Raw genomic sequence first — 23,919 nt, forward strand, 5'->3', positions numbered from 1 at the left:
ATCTCAGTTGTTGTCCCATTAGGACTGTTCCTGTATTATTGTACTAAGTTGCTTTGGATAAAAGCTTCTAAATGACAGCAAAATCTGAATCTTAACAAACCAGAAGTGATACATTTGTGTGATAAAAATGTCAGTAAATGAGTAAAAATGCAATGTCTAATATTGGGAATTATGTTTAGTAAAATGTTTGGTTTTAATAAACTGTTTAATAATCACTTTAATTGACTGTCTTTCAGGGTGACCAGTGAATAAATTTTGGTCTTTTTTTATATGATCATGCATTGGGTATGATTGATTTAACTCTAAATAGTTTGTGATGTTTTTATTACTGTAGACATAACAGACACATGGATTTAATTGTGTTACATTAAACAATTGAGAGTGAAACTATATTTTGTAGTGTCATTTATGACTTCTGAAAACAATAAAGATGGTAAACAGTAAAACCTCAGGAGGCATTTTAGTACCTCATAAAATAAGGACGTCATCAGTTGTACTGAATGTGTGTGTAACACTAGGTTCAGTCAGTCCAAGTTCAGCTTTGAAGTAATTAATTCATTTATTTTTTCATTCATTCATTCATTTATTTATTTATTAAAAAAAAATATATATATATATATATATATATATATATATATATATATATATATATATATATACACACAACTTATATATATTATAATACTTGGATGTTTAGCGCCATCTAGTGTTTAGAATATTACAATGCCTTGGCATTGTTTGGGTTCCGACTGACGTCACTTCCTGTATTTTAAATATGGCGGATAAAGGCATGAAAATGTCCCGCAGGTTTTGGAGCTTATGAAAGTTATTTTATGACATTTATTTGCTGCTGACAAGAACACATCCCGAAGCAGAACAAAGGTACGTTTCGACTGCTGGTGAGGCGGTATACTGATAGTCTGAAATCTGCAGCGTTTGACTGAATGAATGGAATATATGGTATCAATTTTGTATTGCTTATATATACTGACGTTCCGCGAAAGTATTTTCAATGGACTTTGCAATAATAATCGTATGTATGTATAATTATCAAGTGAGTATGTTAGTGCTGCGCTAATATCAATCTTTTGCCACATCTGTTTTTCTCTATAGAATTAAGTAGAATTATAGCTGCACTCTGAAGTGTACTGCAGAATAAGTGTTTACGTTTTTTAACCGTGTTGTATTTCGGTTCAACGTGCATAGTTCTGTGTATTTATTTGCTTTATATTAAAAATGTGTGTACATTCCCATATATGTCTACCTCAAATTAAACTGCTTATCCATTAACTGTCAATTCATGTATTCTCTCACATTTAATGAATTAAGTCCCATGCATTTTAATTCAAAATGGTAAATAAATAGAAAACATGTTATTAATGAAACTTTGTGTCGTTGTATCTCAGCAGGTTTTCACGATGAGCAGCAGGAGGAAACGTGCGCCGCCGGTGCGCATGAATGAGGAGGCCAAGAGGAGAGTGGAGTGGAATATGCTTGAAGATCGAAGAAATGAAGGAGAATGTGAAGACATTCTGGAGGAAATCCCAGCACCGTCTGACAGCTGTCATCTTGGACCGGTGCTTGAGAGCAACCAGGAAGAGTCAAAACAGGGTTTTACATCTTCTGCAGGCACAGAAGAAGGACCATCAGAAGAGCGTCCAAGCTGTTCCACACAGGATTCTCTTCCAGATACCATAGAACTGAATGTGATGCCAATTTCTGCTCTGGATCAGGGGTGGAATGCGCTGATTGGAGAGTTTAACCTGTGTCCAAAGATTCCCATTATGCTAGGAGACGATTCCTTCTGCCTGCAGCAAACAGGTGACACATTAAGTATGAGTCTGAATAATGAGTTGGAGGTTGAGACTGGCAGAAGTGATTCCGTCTGCCCTGTGCCTGTTGAATGTTCATTTGGTGGAATATTGTTGGAGGATCTGGATTGGCTACAGAAGAGGAAGGTCATTAAATTGTGCCACGCTTCAGGAGATGAATTAGTAAAGGTGCGTATTTAATTTTGTGATTGATACCATTCTCGAAACACTAAAACATTAAAACAAATAAATTGCTGTGTTTTCTCTCCATTTGTTTATTTTTTGAACAGCTGAAAATTTTTCTTCTCGAATCGGGATTGGGCAGACCAGAATTCCTCAGTGAAGGAAATGGGCGCATTAAAAAAGCCAATCAGCTAATGCAAAAATTAATGGAATTCTTCTATGACTTCATCATTCCTGGTAATCTTCAGTTTATGACTAAAAATGTATTTTAAAGAACCGTGTTTTACCAGACATGATTTAAAAGACTGTTTTTAGTTATATTGTAAAATCAAACAAAAAACACACTGCAGTAATGCACTTGAGCCTAGAGGTGGAGCTGCACTCCAAGGCCCAGTAAGCCCGGATCCACTGTGCATTAGTGTGATGTCATTTGCATACGTGAATAAATGAAATTTATAAATGCATATTAATTATCTAAAATAAGCCTTAATACGCTTTACAGAAGGACCAAAATATGCAAAGTTTTTCTTTCATAAAATAATAAATAATATTTTCTAAGGCAAAACATGAGGTCAATCCTGTTTATGTTTATAGTGGCATATAATGCAGATGCTGCGCATAGATATTATTTTGAACATTTCCTGTAATATTCCTTTATGAACTTTATTCCAATGGTTTCTTATTTCCGATCAATGGTAGAGGTGATGGAGAATGAAGAGGAGGAGTGTGACACTGATCTGGAGCGTCAGAACGTCGAGGAGCTGTACGATCACGTCAGACACCTCCATCAGACAGAAGCAGCAGAGCAGAGTTTCGATGTCCAGCACCCGGGCCTCATCCCCGTGCTGAGACCCTATCAGAGCCAGGCGGTCAACTGGATGCTGAGGAGAGAGAAGCACAAAAGCAGCAGCTCTCAAGGTTCAGACATGTTCTACAAATGTTCGTCATCATCTTTGCTGTAAAAGAGTTCAGTACTAATTTGCAGTGTTTGTATTTCTTGCACAGAACAAAGGTTGCATTTTCTTTGGCGGGAAATGGTCACGATTTGTAGCAAAAAGCTCTTTTACAATCCCTACACTGGAAGGTATGATCCTTTTTCTACTTAGAGCAAAGCATACTGAAACTGTACTTAAAATAGATGAGCATGGACTTTCTAATCTAATAACATCAACAGCATATAGGTTTGTACACAAGTCATTGTTTAATTCCCTTGACCTCTCTAACAGCTTGATTAGAGAGTTTCCTCTGGCTGGAGTGGACTGGCCTGGCGGGATCCTTGCTGATGAGATGGGACTTGGGAAAACCGTGGAAGTGCTGGCCCTTATTCTGTGTAATACCCGTCAAAACCTGGAGCACGGGGTTCTCACTTTGCCAGTGGTAAGTTTAAGATTATATGTGACCTTATATGCATGCAAATTAGTCAATAAAATAATGATGTAATTTTGATAACACTTTACAACAAGGTTCTATTGATTAATGTTGGTAAATGCATTAAGCTCTTCACCTGCAAAGATAGTCAGTGGCCCCACACTCTTAAAAATAAAGATGCTTCACGATGCCATAGAAGAACCTTTTTTGTCTATATGGTTCCATAAGGAACCTATAACATCTGAAGAACCTTTCTGTTTCAGAAAAGGTTCTTTGTGGCGAATGAAGGTTCGTCAGATTATAAAAAGGTAAGAAAGAGATGGGTTTTTTTAAAGAACCTTTGACTGAATGGTTCATCGTGGAATGAAAAATGGTTCTATGGCATCGCAATGAAGCGTCATATTTTTAACGAATGCAGATTATTGTTGTTTATATTCACTGCATGCTAAAACCATCACACTTGACTACCTGTGTATCAGAAAGATTTAAGACACAAGTTGCATTGACAGTAATTTCTTCATTTATGTCAGAGGAAAAAATTAACATCAAAATCATTATGCAAAATCAATCAGCAATTTTTGACATTTTGTGTAGAATAACAAACTTATTCATATTCAGTCATATCTGCAGTCATATTTGAGTTCAATGTTCTTTACTAAAGAGCGTACATTAGGACATCTTAATTTTTGTTTCAACTTTCCAGAAATGACACTTTTTGTTTTACTCTTGTGTCGCTGTCCTCTTCAGGGACGGTCTGTGAATTACTTTGTCCCTCCTCCACCATTAGAGAGGCAACGAACCATTAAACATGAGGTGAGGCCCAAGGAGAAGATCATTTATCCAGGTAAAAATGTTTTTAAAATGGTTTCATTTTACCAAACAAGGATATGTTCCTGGATCAGCATCCTGATTGGTCCTGGAGTAGCATGTTTCATTAACATGTCATCTCATCAGATAACCTGCTAGGTTAAGGTATGTTTTAACCTGTTCTTTGATAGGAATATTATTCAAGGACTGTCTAAGATTGTTGATCCAAGAACATGTCCCGATAGTATTAATGAGTATTGAATGTATAATAAATACATAATTTGATCTTTTTCCAGCTGTGCGTGAGATGCTGTTGACTGCGATTAAGGAAATGAGGGTTGGGAAAGGAGCGTCAATCAATGCCATTTTTGCTTATCTACGGACCATGTACAAGTATGACACCCTAAAGAACCGGAACCACATAAAGAAAATCCTGACCAAGCTCATTAGTGAAAACATTGTGGAGCAGATCAAAGGACGAGGGTTAGCAGGATCCTTCAAACTGGGGAAGAACTACAAAGAAAAGAAGAAGAAGCCTGCCACTCCTCGAATTGTTCGTAACTTTTACATCTCCTCTAGAGAATTGAGAAAAAAATTTTTTTGTGAGTTTATAATATAAAACTAATTTTAATTATACTATTAATATTATTATTATTATAACGTTTATTTAACTAGGGGAAAAAAAACCTCTCTGAAATTAAAAATCTTTTACAGGAGTGTGCTGGCCTAGATAGGCAGCCAAAAATAAATGTACATACATGAATATACAAAGTTTTTACAGTTTCAGTCCAATTCACAAATAATGGGTCCAAATGTTTCAGAGACACCAGATTATATAACTTCCTATATCTGTACAGATTATAAATTAAATTTGTTTTTTTTTGTTTTTTTTAATTATAGTTACTGCTTTAAAATCTGATTGATAGAGCCACAAACCTAGATATTAAACACCTTTTTTGTTTTCTTTTTTTTATTCATTTATTTTATTTATTTTTGCTATTTAAAAAAAAAAAAACAAGACAGACTTTACATAGGTAAAATGGATCATGCCCTTTTTTCAGCTGTTTTGTATTAATTTGCAGAAGTCAGCTGACAAGGCTATTCCCAGGAGAACATCTCGCCGGGTTTCTGGTCAGGAAAAAGAGGCATCACAGACCTCGTATACGACAGCATCAGACTCTGAAGACAGTGTGGATCCTCCTCTCCTCACAGAGGAACTGAAATGTGAGTCAGATTCCCTCATAGACTCAGAGAATCCACCGCAGAAGATGTCAGTAGACATCACAGTTGAAGATGATAAAGAAACAACAGACAAACCTAAACAAGAAACAACAGAAGACATTCATGTTGAGAGGTCTAAATCAGATCCTACACAAAACTCAAAACCTGAACCCGAAACCCTCACCAGAGCATCTGTGATCCCGTTTAATACTCCAGACTACCGCTTTGAGTGCATCTGTGGAGAGCTTGGCCTGATGGACTACAAGCCTCGGGTCCAGTGCCTGAACTGTCTGCTGTGGCAGCATGCGGAGTGTGTCAACTACAAAGAGGAGAACCTGGAAACAACCCCGTTTTATTGCCCTCACTGTCTGGTGGCCATGACACCTGTATCTACTGGAGCCACTCTTATCATCTCGCCCAGCTCCATCTGTCACCAGTGGGTGGATGAAATTAACCGCCACATTCACACTTCTTCCCTCCGAGTTCTGGTAAGAACCAGCTAGAGAGCTGCTACTGCAATTTACTTAGTTTAACCGGTAGTTTGGACTTTGATTCTATTTTGATTGCATTGGTTATTTGAAAGACTTAATATAAGACTACACATATCTTATTAATATTAATGTTTAAAATAGTTGTGCTGCTTAATATGTTTGTGAAAACTCTGTTTTCAGGATACTTTTATGAATAGAAAGTTCCAAAGAACAGCAATTATTTGACATAGAAATCTTTTGTAGCAGTATAAATGTATTTACTGTCACTTTTGATCAGTTAAATGCATCCTTGCTGGGAAAAAAAAAAAAAAAAAAATATATATATATATATATATATATATATATATATATATATATATTTCTTAAAAAATAATACTTTTTTCTGACTCCAAACCCCAGTATATTTATTTATTTTTAAATAACAACTAAACCTTTGAATAAAAATGTATAATCTAATGCAAAATTGGATGAAAAAAGGGAAGTTTTCCTCACTAAATAAATGCATGGAAGAATTATATTTTCAAACAATGCATTGTATGTATTTATATGCACCAGTCTAACAATATATAGCAATAAATGTTATGGCCCATTCACAGCAAGAACGACAACTATAGAGATATCTAACCATCCACACAAATGCATGATAATGTTGTTTTTATCATTCATTAGCTGGAAAAAATAGCTCTGATAGTGATTCCAATAATATAATTGTATCCGTGTCAGTATGAACTTCCCAGTTCTCATAGAATTAGAACGATTATCAAAACTTGTAGTTATTGTCCCTGGTGTGAATGTGAGTTGTTTTTTTTTTTTTTTTTTTTTTTTTTTTTTATATAGGTGTATCAAGGTGTAAAAAGACATGGTTTCATCCAGCCTCACATTCTGGCTGAGCAGGATGTGGTCATCACCACTTATGACGTGCTGCGCACTGAACTCAATTACGTCGACATCCCCCACAGCAATAGCAAAGACGGCCGCCGATTCCGCAACCAGAAGCGCTACATGGCCATACCGAGCCCTCTTGTGGCCGTGGAGTGGTGGCGTATCTGTCTGGATGAAGCTCAGATGGTGGAGTGCACCACAGCCAAGGTGATCACATCATTGTCATTCATTTTGCAGGCATTAATCCTGTTCAGTTTTAATCCCAGAGACAGCACAGTCACAGAACAGCTTCATTTGGAAAGGTAAGGACATTCATTTTTATAATGGTAAAATCTCTTGTTTTTTTTCTGTTCAGGCTGCAGAAATGGCTTTGCGTCTCACATCTGTTAATCGCTGGTGTGTTAGTGGAACACCTGTGCAGAGAGGTTTGGAAGGTAAGCAGAATTAATATTGCATTGAAATAGAGCTTGGTTATACAGAGAAAAAATATCTTGAGATGGGCAGCATTTATTTGATAAAAAATACAGTAAAAACAGTAATATTGTGAAATATTATTACAATTTAAACTAAGTGGTGTTCCATTAAAATGTATTAATTGGTATAATTTATTTATTTGTTTGTTTGTTTTCAAATAAACTGTTAATTTAAAAATATGTCCAAACAAACTTTCAATTCAAAATTTAAGAGGCAAATGCAGTACATTGTAGTAGTAAATAATCAAGGGAAGTTGTCCTCATTTAATGAACACATAAAAAAAATTATATTTAAAAAAATGTATATTTATATGCACCAGTGTAACAATATATCGCAATAAATGGGAATATTTACCAACATTCTTTACTGGCAAATTTAGTACTAACAAATAAAATGCCACATTGGGGCTTTCCTGAGTGATGGCAGAAATGAATCACTGAGTCTATGTTTTGAACCAATTCTTTAAAATAGACTTTTGAAAGAACTTCTCTGTTCCACTGGCAATTTTGCAGCTGTGGTCAATAATATAATATATGTCTTAGCATCACCAACAATGAATCAGCCTAATGTAATAAAAAGAGTTCTATTATGTGGTGATAATTGTTTTTGTTTTACATTACATTTTTTAGACTTGTATGGTCTTGTCCTATTCTTGGGAGTTGATCCCTATTGGGTCAAATACTGGTGGGACCAGTTACTTTATCGCCCGTACCGCCACGGCAATACGGCACCGCTCTACAATGTCATTGGTCAACTACTATGGCGATCTGCCAAAAAAGATGTCATCGATCAGGTTAGTAGGTAACACTTTCAAAAAACGAACTCATCCATCATAATTTTGTCATTACATTGATTTGATGTCACAAACTTCATTTTCAGATCCAAATCCCTCCTCAAACAGAAGAGATCCACTGGCTCAACTTCTCTCCAGTAGAGGGACACTTTTACCACCGTCAGCATGAGGTTTGCTCACAGGATGCTCTTGTCAAGCTGAGGAAGATCTCTGATTGGTCAATAAAGCTGGGTAGTTTGGACCGACGTACCGTCACTACCATATTATACCCCCTTTTACGTCTGCGTCAGGCCTGCTGCCACCCGCAAGCTGTCAGAGGAGAGTTCCTGCCCTTCCAGAAGAGGTTAGAAACAAATTTCAGACGTAATTGATCAGTTTTTGGGAGATGAAGTGTTCTGGTTTATTTTGTCAACATTGATTTTGATTGTTTTCTGTTTAAGCACAATGACAATGGAGGAGTTGTTGAAGTCTCTGCAGAAGAAATGCCGTGTGGAGTGTGAAGAAGCCCACAGACAGCTGGTGTGTGCTCTCAACGGTCTGGCTGGAATCCACATCATCAGAGGTTTCCACACTATCAGTATTCATCTACAGTATTTACCTGCGTCTGCCTCAACTGCTGCAGATGTCAATGAACCATTTCCTGTCCTCACCAGGCGAGTTTGTAGATGCAGCGGAGATGTACAGAGAAGTGCTGCGATCATCTGAAGAACATAAAGCAAGGCTGAAAACTGATTCCCTTCAGGTAAACAATACCAATTCAGTTTAATTTAAGGTAGGACACTACAGGCAAAACCATTGTTTTTTTTTTTGTTTGTTGTTTTTTTTCAGGAACTGGTCTATTTTGAGATTTGGGGCAGACTAGAGAAAGAAAACATCCAAAATATACATTTAGATGTTTATTTTTTTCCCCTCTATCTATATGTGTATGTAGATTTCATTTGAACTACATATATTTAAGGGCATTTTCTCAAAATAAGTTTTTTTCTGTATTTTAAAGAGGTGGTTGTTTATATATCATTCACCTGAATTATTAAAATTTTATTCCTAAAAATAGTGTATGGCAATATAATATTTAAAATATTGTAATATAATTTTTCTGGCTGTTGATAGTATTTTCAATATGATTAAAAAGTGATATCCAAAATCCCTTCTATAAAACCTTTAACTCTGTCAACAATTTCGGTTCTTGAAATTAATTCAAATTAGTGCATATTTAGTTAGATAATGCCTTATTTATACATAACGTTTCAGAAGTCTTGTATTACAAAACAAGTGTCTTAATGTACTGTGATTATTCAACTGAGAAGGTATGGCTTTCTGTTAAAATTTTCACTTGTGGTGTCTTGCCTTAATCCCAAATTTTATTTTTTCCCAAATCCAATTCTCTCTTTCAAATTAATTAATTTTAGTTTAGTAATTTTAGTCCCAATTCAAATATATTTACTGTTTTTGTCCACAATTTTATCACATCCTTTTAGATTAATTTTGTGTGCATTTTTATCGTAGCTTAACTTTTTCTTTTTTTTTTTTTTTTTTTTTTTTTCAAAATATATAGAGGCTTCATGCAACCCACAATCTGATGGAGCTTCTGAATGCAAAGCATCCTGGGATTCCTCCAACCTTGAGAGATGACAGTCTCAAAGAAGAGGTTGGGTAATTGTTCATCGGCTTAAATATGAGAAAGAAAATGAGATAAATTTGCTAATCATTTCTAGTTCTCTGTGTTTTCATCCCAGGCTGAGCAGCTAAAGCAGCATTACATGGCCAAGGTGAACTCTGAGGTTTCTGAAGCACATCAGAACCTACAACCTGTTCTTCAGCACATAAAAGAGCAAAAACGCAAGGTAAAATCTGAATTATCACACATTTTCAGCTTTGTGTTTTAGCTGAATTTTTTTTGTATGTACTGAAGTTTAATAATTGTGTGTTCTGCCCTAGGTGAATCTTCGCTCTCCCTGGTGGCTGGATATCATACAGCAGGCCATTCAGTACTCAATGGACGATGACCTTGTGGGCCGCATCCAAAATGAGCTCACTTGCAGTTATAAACAACAAGCCAACAAGCTCTCATTGGCAGACAAGTAATCCATCACTTGATAGATTGCGAATAATATAGATTTTGATGGAAAAGAATTACTGTTTAACAAAAATGTCTTACTCATAGGTTTCGAGATGCTCGTGGTCTTCAGTTTCTGCTCAGCACTCAAATGGATGATTTGATGAAATCACAGAAAACTGTTCAAGATTCTGTAAAGAAGCTGGAAGGGCCGCCATCTCAGCAAGTCATCGAGGAAACAACACTCTGCCACCTGCGACCTGTTCGTCTGCCACTGAACAAGTAAAATATTTTTGCTTTTGGATGTAGTGCATGATTTCTATTACAGTAGCAGTACCAAACTGAATAATGCATGGCCTAACTGTCAATGTTTTTATATTTTTTCACTTAAAGCTTCTAGTGTTTGAGAAATTACACCTTTCACCTTTAAATTTCATATTTGCAAAATATTATAATTGTTCAACTTTGAATTTAAAATTTGTTGCTTCGATATTTATTCCACAGCTGTGTGTTTTGCAAAGCCGATGAACTTTTTACGGACTACGAGTCAAAACTTTTCTCCCACACGTAAGTTATAAAACATTAGGTTAGTTTGCAGTATGCAGTTTAAAAATTGTAATAAACATAATTTACTCATACTCACTTTATTCCTTTATGACAAACTTTTGTTTCTTCTGTAGAATACAAAAGGAGATGTTTAGCAAAATGTCCAAGCTGCTTTCATCCTTACAAAAATGACAAAAGCACACAATAACAGTATCATAAAAGTAGTTCATATGATTTATATTCTGAGGTCATACAATAGCTTTATCTGAGAAACAAACTGAAATTTAATTTGTTATTTACTAAAAATCATGCTTTAAAGCCATGGTCACCATTTAGTTTCATTCAGTGGAAAGTCGCAGCTTGGACATTCTGATATATAAAAAAGAACGAAATTCTGTTCCACAAAAGAAATTGATAATGGTTTTGAAAAGGATTCATTTTAACTATTTGGCAAACTATTCATTTAAAATATATATGCAGTAAGGATAGTCAGTAAACTTTATTTTTTAATGCATTCTGGGCAGAGTAAAGGGGCAGACGGCCATCTTTGAGGAGATGATTGAGGATGAAGAGGGGCTGGTAGATGACAGACTCCCCACGACCAGTCGGGGTTTGTGGGCAGCCAGTGAGACCGAACGAGCCCTTAAAGCCATCCTGTCCTTTGCCAAGGCCCGTCGCTTGGAGTCTGGCCTCATAGAGGAGGGAAATTCCTTCATGGAGCTCTTTGAGTCCTGGAAGAAAGAATATAAGGTTTGAGGTTGTTTTCTCATTGCGCGATGAATGATGCAGTGCATGAATGTCTTCATCAAAATGTCTCGTGCTCTTTTAGCTGCTGCATGAGTACTGGATGTCACTGCGGGATCACGTGTCGGCCATAGATGAGCTGGGCATGGCCACCGAGAGGCTGCGTGTGCGGTTACCTGATGAGCCCAAACCCAAAGTGCTTCATATCATAGAACCTCACGAGGTGATGACAACAGAAAGAGTCCCATCTGTCAGGCTATTTGTGATTTTTAGACCAAGAGAAGTAAGAGCCTTCTTTTTTTTTTTTTTTTTTTTACATGTGAACAGGTGGAGCAGAACAGGATAAAGCTGCTCAATGACAGGGCTGTGGCCAGATCACAACTGCAAAAAAAGCTTGGACAGTTTCTCTATCTCACAAACCTAGAGAAGGTAATACATGCTATATTATGAAGGATATCATTCAAAAAATTTGAACCCTCTTTTATTTTTATTTTATTTTTTTTTTACCTAAGACTGTTTACACTATATATAGACCCAAGTTTTATCAATTTTAACCCTCTCTCTGATCCTTAGAACTAAAGATGTGTCTTCTGCTCCTGTACCTGTAAGGCAATATGCTACAGGCAAAACCATTGTTTTTTTTCATGCACTAGTCAATTTTGAGTTTATGGGTTATTTTGCTTCCATAACTTGTCTTCTTTCAGACTAGTGGAAAGAAAAAGAGTTTATTTTAATACAAAATAAATTTTTTCTCAGAAATCCCCATTTCAGTAGCATTTACACCTAACTTTCCATGTTTATTCCTATCTATATTCTGATTTACAGAGATGTTTGTTCATGTGTCATTCGCCTGATTTGTATAACACTTTATCTATTTGTGTCTGTAGATTTCAATTATGATATATATATCTTTAAAGGCCATTTTCTCCTCCACCAAGTCAGAAATCTCCAGGTTTTTAAAGAGGAGTCAGTTATTATTTGCCTGGTTTAAATAACATTTTATTTCTAAAAACATGGTGAAAATGTATTTTGTTCCGGCTGTTGACAGTTTTTTCTGATTCACAGTGTGATAAAAAGAGATATCGAAAACCCGTCATAACTCTTTCAACAAAATGAAAAGAAATTTGAACTTGGATTTATCAAATGTTCAGATTCCTGTTCTGGAAGTACATACAAAGTAGTGCATACTTAATTGGATAATGTATCATTGCCCCAAAAAAAACTTGTAATGTGCTGTAATTAATCAACCTGTGAAAGTATGGTGAAATCAGTTAAGAAAAAATGTACCCTTTTCACCTGTAGTGTCTCACCTTAAAGATATGAACTGTTAAGCTGAACTGTTTGCATGTGTATTGAGTATCAACATCTCTTGAGCTTCCACAAGTGTTTTCGGTAGATTGAAGATGGTATTTTGTGAATGTGAGCATGTCTACTTAGTAGATGAAACTCTCAAAAAAAGCAAGAAAAATCCTGCTTTGCATGATATGTACCCCTATAAGACACTGTTTACTTGTAGTAAAAGTTTTAAGATGATTTTTTAGCATGTATAGATGAATGAAAGTGTTGTATTTGATATAGTAATTCATGTATTGATCATTTCAGTCTCAGGATAAGTCCACTGGAGGGTTGAATCCAGAACCATGTCCCATCTGCGCTAGACCGCTGGGTCAGGAGGTAAAATCAAAGCAAAAATGAATGTCAAGTTTATATATGTAAGTATATACTCTGAACGTGACTTGGATGTGTTTTTATTGTCAGTGGGCCGTATTGACCTGCGGACACTGTTTCTGTAACGAGTGCATCGCTATCATCGTGGAGCAGTACAGTGTCGGCAATCGACGGAGAGCCATAAAGTGCGCCATATGCCGACAAACCACTTCACATTCAGAGATCTCGTATGTGTTCACCACTCAGAGCGCCCACCAGGGGCAGGACATCCCTGTAAAGGTCAGAGACAATTCCTGTTTTATTTAGACATTTAATATGTATTTTACAATGAAGGTAAAATACAACTGTGCTGTGACCATGTGATATTTTCAACCAGGTCAGATATGATCTGTCGCATCTCTGTAATCTCTCTCCCCTGTAGGGTAGCCACTCCACAAAGGTTGAGGCTGTGGTTCGAGTCTTAAAGAAAATTCAGATGACCGACCCAGAAGCCAAGTCTCTTGTGTTCTCCACGGTAACGCTCTCATTAAACGAGTTACTACATCAAACACCAGACTACAGATCTTAACCTCTGACCTTACGTCTCTCAGTGGCAGGGTGTCCTGGACATCATTGCAAAAGCCCTTTTCGACAACAACATGGAGTTTGCACAAATCAATGGAATTCACAAATTTCAGGTTTGTGTTGAATGTAACAAAAGTGTAACATAACAATGTTGGTCTTATGAAGGATTTTTCCCACTTTCTTTTCTGTAATTACTTAAATATCTCATTATGAGTAGATCCAACACCGAAATGAGCCATGTTTACTAAATGTAATTATTTCTGTTGTGTTACCCAAAAATATGTTTAGATATAATATTAATTAAATTAATAAATGCATTTTATTTTCATAAATGAGACACAAAACTCTAGAAATTAAATTAATCTATTTTAAAACTCTTTTTTATGTTTTTAAATATATATTTATATTTAATAATTTAAAATAAAACTTGTTTAAAACTTGTTTATTTATACATAAATGAGACACAAAACTCTAGAAATTAAATTAATCTATTTTAAAACTCTTTTTTATGTTTTTAAATATATATTTATATTTAATAATTTAAAATAAAACTTGTTTAAAACTTGTTTATTTATACATAAATGAGACACAAAACTCTAGAAATTAAATTAATCTATTTTAAAACTCTTTTTTATGTTTTTAAATATATATTTATATTTAATAATTTAAAATAAAACTTGTTTATTTATACATAAATGAGACACAAAACATTTTTTAATGTTAAAAAAAGTTTTTAATGAATTAATGAGATACGCAAAACTCTGAATATAATATGCCATATAATATGTGAAATTATGATTTTTGTATTCATTTGTAGGAGAACCTGAGTGCTTTCAAATATGAGGAGAAGATCAACATCTTGCTGCTGCCACTGCACACAGGCTCAAATGGGCTAAATATCATTGAAGCGACACACGTGCTGCTGGTGGAGCCCATCCTAAACCCTGCCCACGAGTTGCAGGCCATAGGAAGAGTGCACCGGATTGGCCAGACCAAGTAGGCATCAACCCAATCATATAACATTCAACACAACGCATGCTGGTAACATGAGTTTGATTCTAGCTTGCAGCTTTTCTCTCATATCAGTTAAAATGGCATAAATGCATTTTTTTTTTATTTTTTTTTAATAATATATTTCAAGGAATAGTTCACCCAAAAATGCACTCACCCTCAGGCCATCCAAGATGTAGATGAGTTTGTTTCTTCATCAAAAACTAATTTGCATTCCATCACTTGCTCTCCAATGGATCCTCTGCAGTGAATGGCTGATAAAAGCATCTAAATAATCCACACCACTCCAGTCCATCAGTTAATGTCCTGTGAAGCAAGAAAGCTGCTTGTTTGTAAGAAACAAATCCAACATTAACACCCGGTTTCACAGACAGGGCTTAGACTAAGCCAGGATTTGGACATTTAAGTCATTTTTATTAATGTACTTAGAAAAAAACATTACTGGTGTGCATCTTGAGACAAAACAAAGGCACTGATATATTTTAAGATCAGTCAGTGCAAGTTTCTTTCAGTTGAAACAGCTCAGACTTACATTTTAGTCTAGGATTAGGCTTAAGCCTTGTCTGCGAAACCGGGGGTAAGACATTTTAACTTTAAACCATTGCTTCTGGCCAAAATACAAAGAGTCCACAAAGTCCATAATCCATAATAACATTCCTCCAAGGAAAAAGTACATCAAAATCCACTCAAATATTTGTTTTGGACTGTTTTCTATTGTAAGCAGTACTTGATCTGTGCATATTTTTCTCCTGATTCAGACGAGACCTTTTTTTTAAATAATAATTGTAATTGCAATATTATAGATAGAGTGGAGTCGTATTTTAGCCGGAAGCATTGGTTTAAAGTTAAAAATGATGGATTTGTTTATTGCAAACATGCAGCTTTTCACTTCACAAGATGTTCATTGATGGACCATGAGGCCTGTGTGATGTTATCAGTAAATGATAACATTATTCTTTTGATTTCTGCAGACCAACATTCGTTCATCGGTTTCTGATCAAGTCCACCATCGAGGAGCGAATGCAAGCAATGCTTAAAACAGCAGAAAAGAGGTGAGTCCCTGACACATAAAGAGGGTATTTAAAATAGTCTTTAAAATCAAAATTAAACTAGTCCATTTATCTGTATCCCTCTATAACTATCTTTGTACCAATTTACTGGTTTAAAAGGAAACTCATTAACACAGAAAAGAAAACTGCTTTGTTTTGTTTACTGAAAATGACCTTGACTAAACTTTCTCAAACCAACATCTTCTCCAGTCATAGTTCCACATCCATGAAGCATTCGGAGGCCTCAGTGTTTACAGTGGCAGACCTGGCCGAGCTGTTCACAGAAGACAGTGAGTCTCTTGAGTGAATGTCTCTTCAGACCTGCCAGTCCATAGGCCAGTAATGTGAACACTACACTAACACCAGCCAGGAGACGAGCCGTCCGCTGCTCTCCAGCTTTCCTATATGTTTGCTTTGCACATTCCCCTTTCTATATGGTCTGTCCCATGGTGTAATTTATTCATGATACTCAGTGTGAAAAAGAACACAGTTTGATGTACCATACGTACAGTATCAGTCCTGTATCTCTGTTTGCTTTCTAGATTGATTTTTAGTGGGTGTAATTTTTATCAATGCCATGTTGTGCATAAACAAGTGATTTTTAATATGATTTTAATGAACCAAATTTGAAATTAGAATGCATTTCTTATGCTGTACAGTGGATTGGTTTTAACAGTAGCACTCATGTATTTGTGATTGATCAATCAAACCTTTTATAAAAAACCACTGTAATCACAGTCTGTCAGTCTGTGCTTTAAAGTCAATTAAAAAAAAACACATTATGTGACATTTTATTGGAATTATGCTCTTGTCTTGGTTTATTTTTTAATCTAAATGCCTTTTATGTTTAGGAAGGAAATTGCTTGATTTTACAGCACTGATCTTTGTCAGAGCGTCTTCCGTTCAAACGCTCCTTTCAGTGGATTGTCTGTGCAAAGTTGTAGCAGACCATTTTGAACATTTATCTGGTGCTATTTGCAAAACAAAAGATACGTGATTCAGTGTCCGTAAAACTCACCCAATAAAGAGCACTTGTAAAAAGTAAAACCAGAAAGCAAAAGGAAAGAGACTTTCTTTGTTCTAGAATGGACAAGGGCAGACAGGGAAACTGAACTCTTTCTGTCAAGCTGTACTAAAATGCATAATATCTTTCATGTCAGGTTATGATAACCCAAATACAGCACTGCACATTTTCTCAAACTCAAAATTGTCTTAAATGGAAAAAAAAAAATTTGTCAACAGAGGAATTAACCAAAAATAAATTTTCTGTTTACAAGAAGAGATGCATTTTCTTTGAATTTTGTGTAGTTTGCAATGTTAAAATTTTATTTTTCAGGTAAATGCTTAGTAGACATCATTTTATTGAAAATGCATTGATTGCAATGCCATTGTTTCACATTTTGGCATCTAACATTTGAAAAAATCTCCCTCACAAGGTTGAAAGACTGACCTCCTTCTCTGTCCAAACAGTCTTAAAGACATCAACTCTGTGGCTGAGGTGTCAGTGAACTGCCCTTGACTCACTGTGATGGGATTTCTTTTCAAACAAGTCGTTGGGGTTCCCGAAACAGTAAAGCGTTTGCCATGCCCTTTAAAAACCTATACAGACAAAAGAGTGAGATAAAACAAAACACCGCCCCTGTACCTCCATTCCCTTTGCATGACAAACAAACTCCTTGTCGACCAACGTACTGAGAGGTGTAGTGCGCTGTCTGCTAAGTGGGTTGTCAGTAGTATTTTTTTCTACTTTTGCATGAAATCTAGTTGGTCGGTGTTACCTTGGACTCCCCCCAACTTGTCCTATTCATGTGTGGAATCTCATTGTTGGTGTGGACATCATTCAAGCTGGTGTTCCAAAGCAACTGGAGGTTCCCACTTCATTAGAGCTGTGTTTCGGAGGGCTGGAGAGAGCGTAAGCACTACGTCTGGCTCTGACAGCTAGTCGAGGTGATAACAGTGAAGATTTGGTGGAAAGGGCCGAAGACGGAACTACATTTCAGGAGAGAAGAAGCCAGAAAGGCTTTAAGGATGACACCTGCTACTCTGGCACTGACATGTTCTTTGCTCTTAATATGGACAGTAACTTCTGCTGTGCAGATTGAAGAAGGAGGTAAGTCTGATTAAACACATGCAAAGAGAAATATTCAAGTGCATTACTTTGTTACGTGCATATAAACCAATTTGAATTTGTGATGTACATGTTGGCAAATTTAATTAAAAGAAACCTAAAATGAGCTTTTAAATGCACTAATGTCTTCCATGCATTATGTTTTATCTTTTATAACATTACAGAATCTACCATTGCACTGCAATTACCGTATTGTATATTTGATGTATATTTTAAAATTATATATATATATATATATATATATTTTATATATATATATATATATATATTATTATATATTAATTGCAGTGCAATGGTATATAAAAATGAAAATGTAATATTTATGTAAAAGAATGTAAACATACTATGATTTTTTAAATGTTTTATATATTTTTTTTTCTTTTTTGAACACTAAAGCATGTACCATCCAATATTATAATACGCAAAATTAATACTTAAACGTTCTTCCTCTCTATTTTCATCTAGAACTCAATGAGACGGTCATTTGCACCAACGATCAGATGCAAGTTATCATTCCCAGTGTGTTTTTTCTGAACAAGGAGCCACCTGTTTACGTATGTTCATTCCATTTATTTGACAAATAATTCAATAAATTGCAATGCTTTAACTTGTTTTATGCCATTTTTGCTGATCTCCGTTCAGGTTTGGGATATGCACTTGAATGATCCTGACTGTCGAGGTGTTGAGGTTGGGAACGACTATGTCTTCAGCATCAAGACGAACCTCACAGACTGTGGCACCATTATGGTAATCCTCATTAGCGTTGTCAAGGCATTGTGTGTAATCATAAAACCGCTTCAGATGATCACAAGGACTGGAGAGTGTCCTCCAGCTGATTACAAATTGGTGTCAGGACATTAAAGACTTAAAAAGCTTGTAAACACTTGTTGCATGAAGGCAAACTACAAATTGGGCCTCTTTGGCTATTAAACTTAAAAATACAAACAGTAAATTTCCCTATTTTACAATCCTTTCATTGGTTGAAGGGTGAGTGCATGCTTTGTTCATGGAATAAGCAAACCTTTTAAAAATATCGAATAAAACATTACACGTCTCTAGCATACTCATAATTTTGTGCATTGTAATAAGTGGCAACCATGAGGCTTAGATATCCTTTTAAGGAATACTTGTATTTATTGAATTATTTTTCAATGCACATCATTGTTCGTTTCCCTCCAAATTGGCTGGCTAGTCCTTTCAGAGCTCGGAGGGGAGGGCGAACAGCCATGCGGCTCTAAATTATCCTGATTTATATGGAAATGATTACTGTGTTTTCAGCCGTGGTGAATAAGCCGACCATAATTCAGTGTCGTACTTTATAGTCCTTCTTTTATTCTGCCCTACAGCCAGCCTCAAACAGCGCTACCACAACCCAGAGGACAAGCTTCACTCTGGCACGGCATAAATCTGTACTTGAGACCACGAGTATCGATGAGAGCCTCTCACAGGTCTCAGCAGACTATTTCTTGTAAAGCCAGCAAAAGGTTAACGCAGCTTACAGAGGGGACAGATTCCCTCCTTCTCCCCCTTTAGGAGTTTTACAAGCATTTTTTCATACTTTCTGGTTAAAGTAGGGCGTCTTTGGATTAGAAAAATAAAAATCCTTGGTTGTCGAAATCAGCTGCTTTTGAGAATTAGGTCTAGAGAGGCAGTTTTCTGTCCCTTGCACATGCAGGATTTATTTAAACTGAAAAATGTGAGGCAAATAGCACTAACATTTGGTGACAGTGTCGAGAAGATGTTTGTTCACTGAATCAGGAGGCGTGTTTGTAATGGTCGGGGAAATAAAAGGGCAATAAAGTTGTTTTACCGGATGTGGTAGGGAACAATTTAGCACCTTCAATAGCACGTTTGTTTCCTCGTGTTGACCTTTAACTTCTTACGTTTTATTGGCCTGTGAATGTCACTCAGACGTTATTAAACTCAATGAGTATTATGCAAATTGAAGTTAGACGACAAAATATATCAAAAGACTTTCGATGTAACCTGGAAAAGGAACATTCATCAAGATAAATTTACCTAGCCTGTAAGTTTATCTATTTGATGTCTGAAGGTTATTTAGCCCATGTGTAGTTTGAATACTTAGAGAGTTTGAAGAAAATGTTGAAGTTTGAAGCTTATTTAAACTCTGATATACTCATTATTATATGCATTGTTAGACAGACAGATAGATAGATTTTATTTTCTCAATCATTAAAAGTATTTTCCTTTTTATTTCTGTTTCATGTTTTTCTCAGGCATCAGATGATACTCATATCATGTTCACCAACACAATCCGTAACAATGAAACCGATATCATCACCAGAAGCTACATCAATATCACATTTGGCTGTCGATACCCCATAAACTACATGGTCCAGCAGCAAAACGGGGAGAATCTGATCAGAGTGGATGTCAGGTGAGCTTCTGCTAGTCATGACATCACCAGTTAATTAAAGTCCGCAACTCTTTTTGGTTCAAAGCTCAGTCTTTCTGGGACTGCAGCACTCCATATGTAGTAATGGCTTTAATTATCACTATTTTTCCAAGCTTAAAAAAGGCTGAGCCCCTCACTAATTGTTTGTTTGTTTGTATCTAAACACAATAAAGGAAACTAATGGTAACAAAAGACTGCCCTGGGGTCCAACTCAAGAGTTTCATTCAATATTCATTGAGCGAACCTTTCAGCCTCTTCAATGAGCCTTTTAACATTCTCTGCCCTGCAGGACAATCACTCTGAACACGGAGGATGGAAATTTCTCAGTCTCCATGCTGCTGTATAAAGATGAAGAGTTTCAGGATAAATGGACCACTGTTCCTTCTCTCACACTTGAGGACAACATCTATGTCAAAGTTTACATGGTGTGTGTTCAGCTGAATAGATGACATTACTCATTGCAAGCAACTGAGGGCTTTCATGAAAGCTGCCATGCATTTTCTTTATGCTGCAGTTGGGAGCTGTTTGGCTCTTTGTTTTCAGATGAACAGAACATAAAGTAATTTGCAGGATTTGTGTACATGAAATCTTTCCTACATTCATTTAGTCGTTTTAAGTAAAAAGTATGTTCTAAAAGAAATATTAGAGATATAGATAGATAGATAGATTTTCTAATGGAGTCACTTCTTTAAATGTGCTAATGAAGCTTTCTGGAATTTCATCCTACAGATTCCAGCGAATCTTTTTCTGAGAGTGGAGAGATGTTGGGCCACACCAACCAATGACCCTTACAGCAACATTCAGTACACCTTCATCAGGGACAGGTCTGGGACATACGCTTTAGTGTATAAGCCTTTGCCTATCAAGCATTTAATTTTAGTGATTTAAAAACTTATTTTGTATATTAACTCCCTTCTATTGTCCTCTGTGTAAATGCCCTCCTTCACAGCTTTATTAGTCCTTTGCTTCATTCAGTCATAATTATCACCAGAGGTGTGAAAGGATGTTGTTGAGACATGCTGTTGAAACCGTTGCTAAAGGAGCTGATGACAAAACAAAGCATGCAGCTTCAGTCATGTGATGACCATCAGCAGCCGTATGTTTCAGTTCAACAGCTGTGCTTGTCCTTGACTACCCAAAGAGAGTCTCCACCAGGAAAAAAACTGAGCATGTAGTTTCTGTGAAGAATAGAGAAAACCGATCCAACTTAAATATCCTTCCCTTTAGTACAAATATCACACTGACTAGCATTTCTCTTCACATCAGCTGTCCAGTGTTGTGGAATGACCAGACACTAGCTGTGATGAAGAACGGTCAAGGACCGGAATCTCTGTTCAGGATACAAATGTTCAAGTTTGTTGGTAGCTCCTACACGGATGTTTTCCTGCACTGCAACGTCCAGATCTGTCATAACACAGGAGGAGTGTGCCAGCCTGTGAGTTCCCAAGTCATCAAGGCTGCATTTATTTGATTAAATAAAAACACAGTAAAACAGTAATATCGTTAAATATTATTACAATTTAAAATAACTGTTTTCAATATATTCCAAAATGTAATTCATTCCTGTGATGCAAAGCTGAATTTTCAGCATCATTACTCCAGTCTTCAGTGGCACATGATCCTTCAGAAATCATTCTAATATGCTGATTTGTTGCTTCAGAAACATTTCTTTTTATTGTAAAATTAAAAACAGTTTCGCTGTTTAATATTTTTGTGGAAACAATTTTGGTAACAATGTAAAATTTTGGTAACAATGAAAAAATCTTTACCGTCACTTGATCAATTTAATGCATCCTTGCTGAATAGAAGTATTAATCTTACTGACCTCAAACTTTTGAACAGTAGTTTACCTAATGCTTAGCCAACACCCATCTATCTATCATAGTCAAAAATTGGTCTAAAATACCATAAAATTACTCCGTATGAATTCTAAAGTCCTAAAAGTCTGAAATCAGTTCTGCTAAACATCTACTTTTATAATTCCATGTACAAGAAACGTGCCAATTTTTAACAATATGTGAGCGAATAAATAATGACGATTTTATTGTTTTGGTGAACTTTTCCTTTAAGAATATAGTTGAGAAACATTGTTTGCATCATAGTAACTTTAAACCCTTGGTGCATCACAGAACTGCTCTTCTGAAGATGCATCAGTACGGACACGCAGGGATGTTGCATCATCTCACACTGTCTCATATGGACCAATCAGAAGGCTCAAAATTGACATAGAGAATACTAGTCCAAGTAAGTCTTAGAAACTCTTGTGTCTTTATCAGAGTCACCATACTCGCCAACGTATTCAAACTTATTTGAACATCCCCAGGTTCAGATTTGCCCCCTGTGGAAACCTTTGTATTGGGTGGTCTGCTCTTCATCCTGATTGTCATCACAGGAGTTTTTGGGAAACTCTGGCTCCAGAGCAGGAACTCGTATCCGACCCAAGAGGCGCAGCTCACTCTCTCCAACATCCACCATATCTCAGAGGTGGCCAGCTAACCTGGGATCTCATATACACACAGTGTTGTGTGAAATATGTTCAGTTTGAAAGTTTTGTCTGCTAACCGATTTTATAGTAGTTGTTGTTTTTGTCTTTTATTGTGAAATAAATAAAAACACTTTTTGATTTCCTAACAGCTTAACTTACTTGATATACTGTTCAAAATGATTTAATAAGCCACTTTGTGGTTGTGAATAGTGCAGTCCCTGCTGAAAAGAACAATAGAATCCTGCCCAAAACACAATAGAAAATGTAATGGATTTAATGGTTATAATGGGAATTGTATTGGTTTTAATGGAAACTATAATGGTGTCTACTGGTATGTGATGGATTCTATTGGTGGGATGTTGCCCAAAACACACTACAAAAATGAATTTTGTAATGGTTTTACTGGAAAAAGCTAATGTTTATAATGGTATTTTAATGGAAACCATTGGAATTTCTGTGATGGTTTCTATTGGGCTTCTATTGTTTTTTTAGCAGGGGTAACATACTCATAGATAATGTGACAATCTACACCTTTCTAGAGCACCTGTTTGAACTTGAGGAGAGCTGACTTCATACAGTACATCTAAAAAATGAAGAACGGTGAAGTCAGTGAAGAAAATCTCTAGATCTTGGTTTGCTATTTTTAAGCATTTTAAAGTATGGCTTAAGTTTACAAATAGCCTACATTTTTCTGGAGTCACTGTTCAACATTATGTTGGTCTATCTGACCATAGTTCTTGCTTAGAAACCAAAGTGTAAATCTGTATAACAATTAATATCAGGCTTTAAACATGCATCCTCGTTAACTATCTTTATTAGTTAGATCAGTGTAATGGTTTCAATAAAACACAATGGTATTTGTTATGAAATATAGTACCCTGAACACATACCATAGTTGCATGAATAAATGATTAGGACAGGTTTTGAAAAATGTCTCCCTAACATTTAACAATAAAAAGCATAAACGAAAAGAATGTGTTATTTTCCAAATGTACTGAAAAATCATATTTTGTCTTAAATATACTATTATTAAAATTATGGATAAAAAACATTGTGACTAGCTTTAGAAGTGCAACTGTACAATAGACAAAAAATAAAACGACATATTGTACAGTTAATGGTATCATATGCCGTGTATTTTGATATCAGACTCGCGTATGATGCCATTTAAATGGCAGTCTAAAACACTGAAAATAATAATGTGGTAATACAACACGGTATT

General features: G+C 35.8%; 2 protein-coding genes and 1 pseudogene across 8 annotated transcripts; 2 read left to right on the plus strand and 1 right to left on the minus strand.

Annotated features, from left to right (window-relative positions):
- The window catches only part of LOC131523534 (NACHT, LRR and PYD domains-containing protein 3-like), a 454,982-nt pseudogene that overhangs the window by 24,029 nt on the left and 407,034 nt on the right, over positions 1 to 23,919 (minus strand).
- On the plus strand, positions 755 to 17,706 carry shprh (SNF2 histone linker PHD RING helicase). 6 transcript variants are annotated; one of them, XM_058749902.1, is made up of 32 exons: positions 755 to 882; positions 1,410 to 2,000; positions 2,102 to 2,231; positions 2,694 to 2,912; positions 3,000 to 3,078; positions 3,221 to 3,371; positions 3,626 to 3,670; positions 4,110 to 4,206; positions 4,466 to 4,722; positions 5,252 to 5,878; positions 6,719 to 6,970; positions 7,119 to 7,197; positions 7,867 to 8,030; positions 8,117 to 8,373; positions 8,471 to 8,592; positions 8,684 to 8,772; positions 9,586 to 9,678; positions 9,767 to 9,874; positions 9,969 to 10,111; positions 10,195 to 10,368; positions 10,591 to 10,653; positions 11,157 to 11,382; positions 11,462 to 11,599; positions 11,704 to 11,805; positions 12,979 to 13,050; positions 13,135 to 13,323; positions 13,466 to 13,558; positions 13,635 to 13,721; positions 14,426 to 14,604; positions 15,591 to 15,671; positions 15,879 to 15,958; positions 17,433 to 17,704. In XM_058749902.1, the coding sequence occupies exons 2-32, from the start codon at positions 1,419 to 1,421 to the stop codon at positions 17,582 to 17,584; spliced, it is 5,130 nt and encodes a 1,709-aa protein (XP_058605885.1). In that variant the 5' UTR covers positions 755 to 882; positions 1,410 to 1,418; the 3' UTR covers positions 17,585 to 17,704. The 6 variants fall into 6 exon arrangements, with proteins under 6 accessions (XP_058605885.1, XP_058605887.1, XP_058605884.1 ...); XM_058749904.1 differs by having other exon boundaries at positions 767 to 882; positions 1,407 to 2,000; positions 17,553 to 17,706; XM_058749901.1 differs by having other exon boundaries at positions 767 to 882; positions 1,407 to 2,000.
- si:dkeyp-110a12.4 (pancreatic secretory granule membrane major glycoprotein GP2) lies at positions 17,565 to 23,574 on the plus strand. 2 transcript variants are annotated; one of them, XM_058749939.1, is made up of 10 exons: positions 17,565 to 17,778; positions 18,262 to 18,350; positions 18,439 to 18,543; positions 19,143 to 19,244; positions 20,034 to 20,194; positions 20,502 to 20,637; positions 20,942 to 21,036; positions 21,479 to 21,647; positions 22,342 to 22,456; positions 22,536 to 23,574. In XM_058749939.1, the coding sequence occupies exons 1-10, from the start codon at positions 17,697 to 17,699 to the stop codon at positions 22,706 to 22,708; spliced, it is 1,227 nt and encodes a 408-aa protein (XP_058605922.1). In that variant the 5' UTR covers positions 17,565 to 17,696; the 3' UTR covers positions 22,709 to 23,574. The 2 variants fall into 2 exon arrangements, with proteins under 2 accessions (XP_058605922.1, XP_058605923.1); XM_058749940.1 differs by lacking the exon at positions 19,143 to 19,244.

The sequence above is a fragment of the Onychostoma macrolepis genome, chromosome 17, assembly GCF_012432095.1.
Source record: "Onychostoma macrolepis isolate SWU-2019 chromosome 17, ASM1243209v1, whole genome shotgun sequence".
NCBI lineage: Eukaryota > Metazoa > Chordata > Actinopteri > Cypriniformes > Cyprinidae > Onychostoma > Onychostoma macrolepis.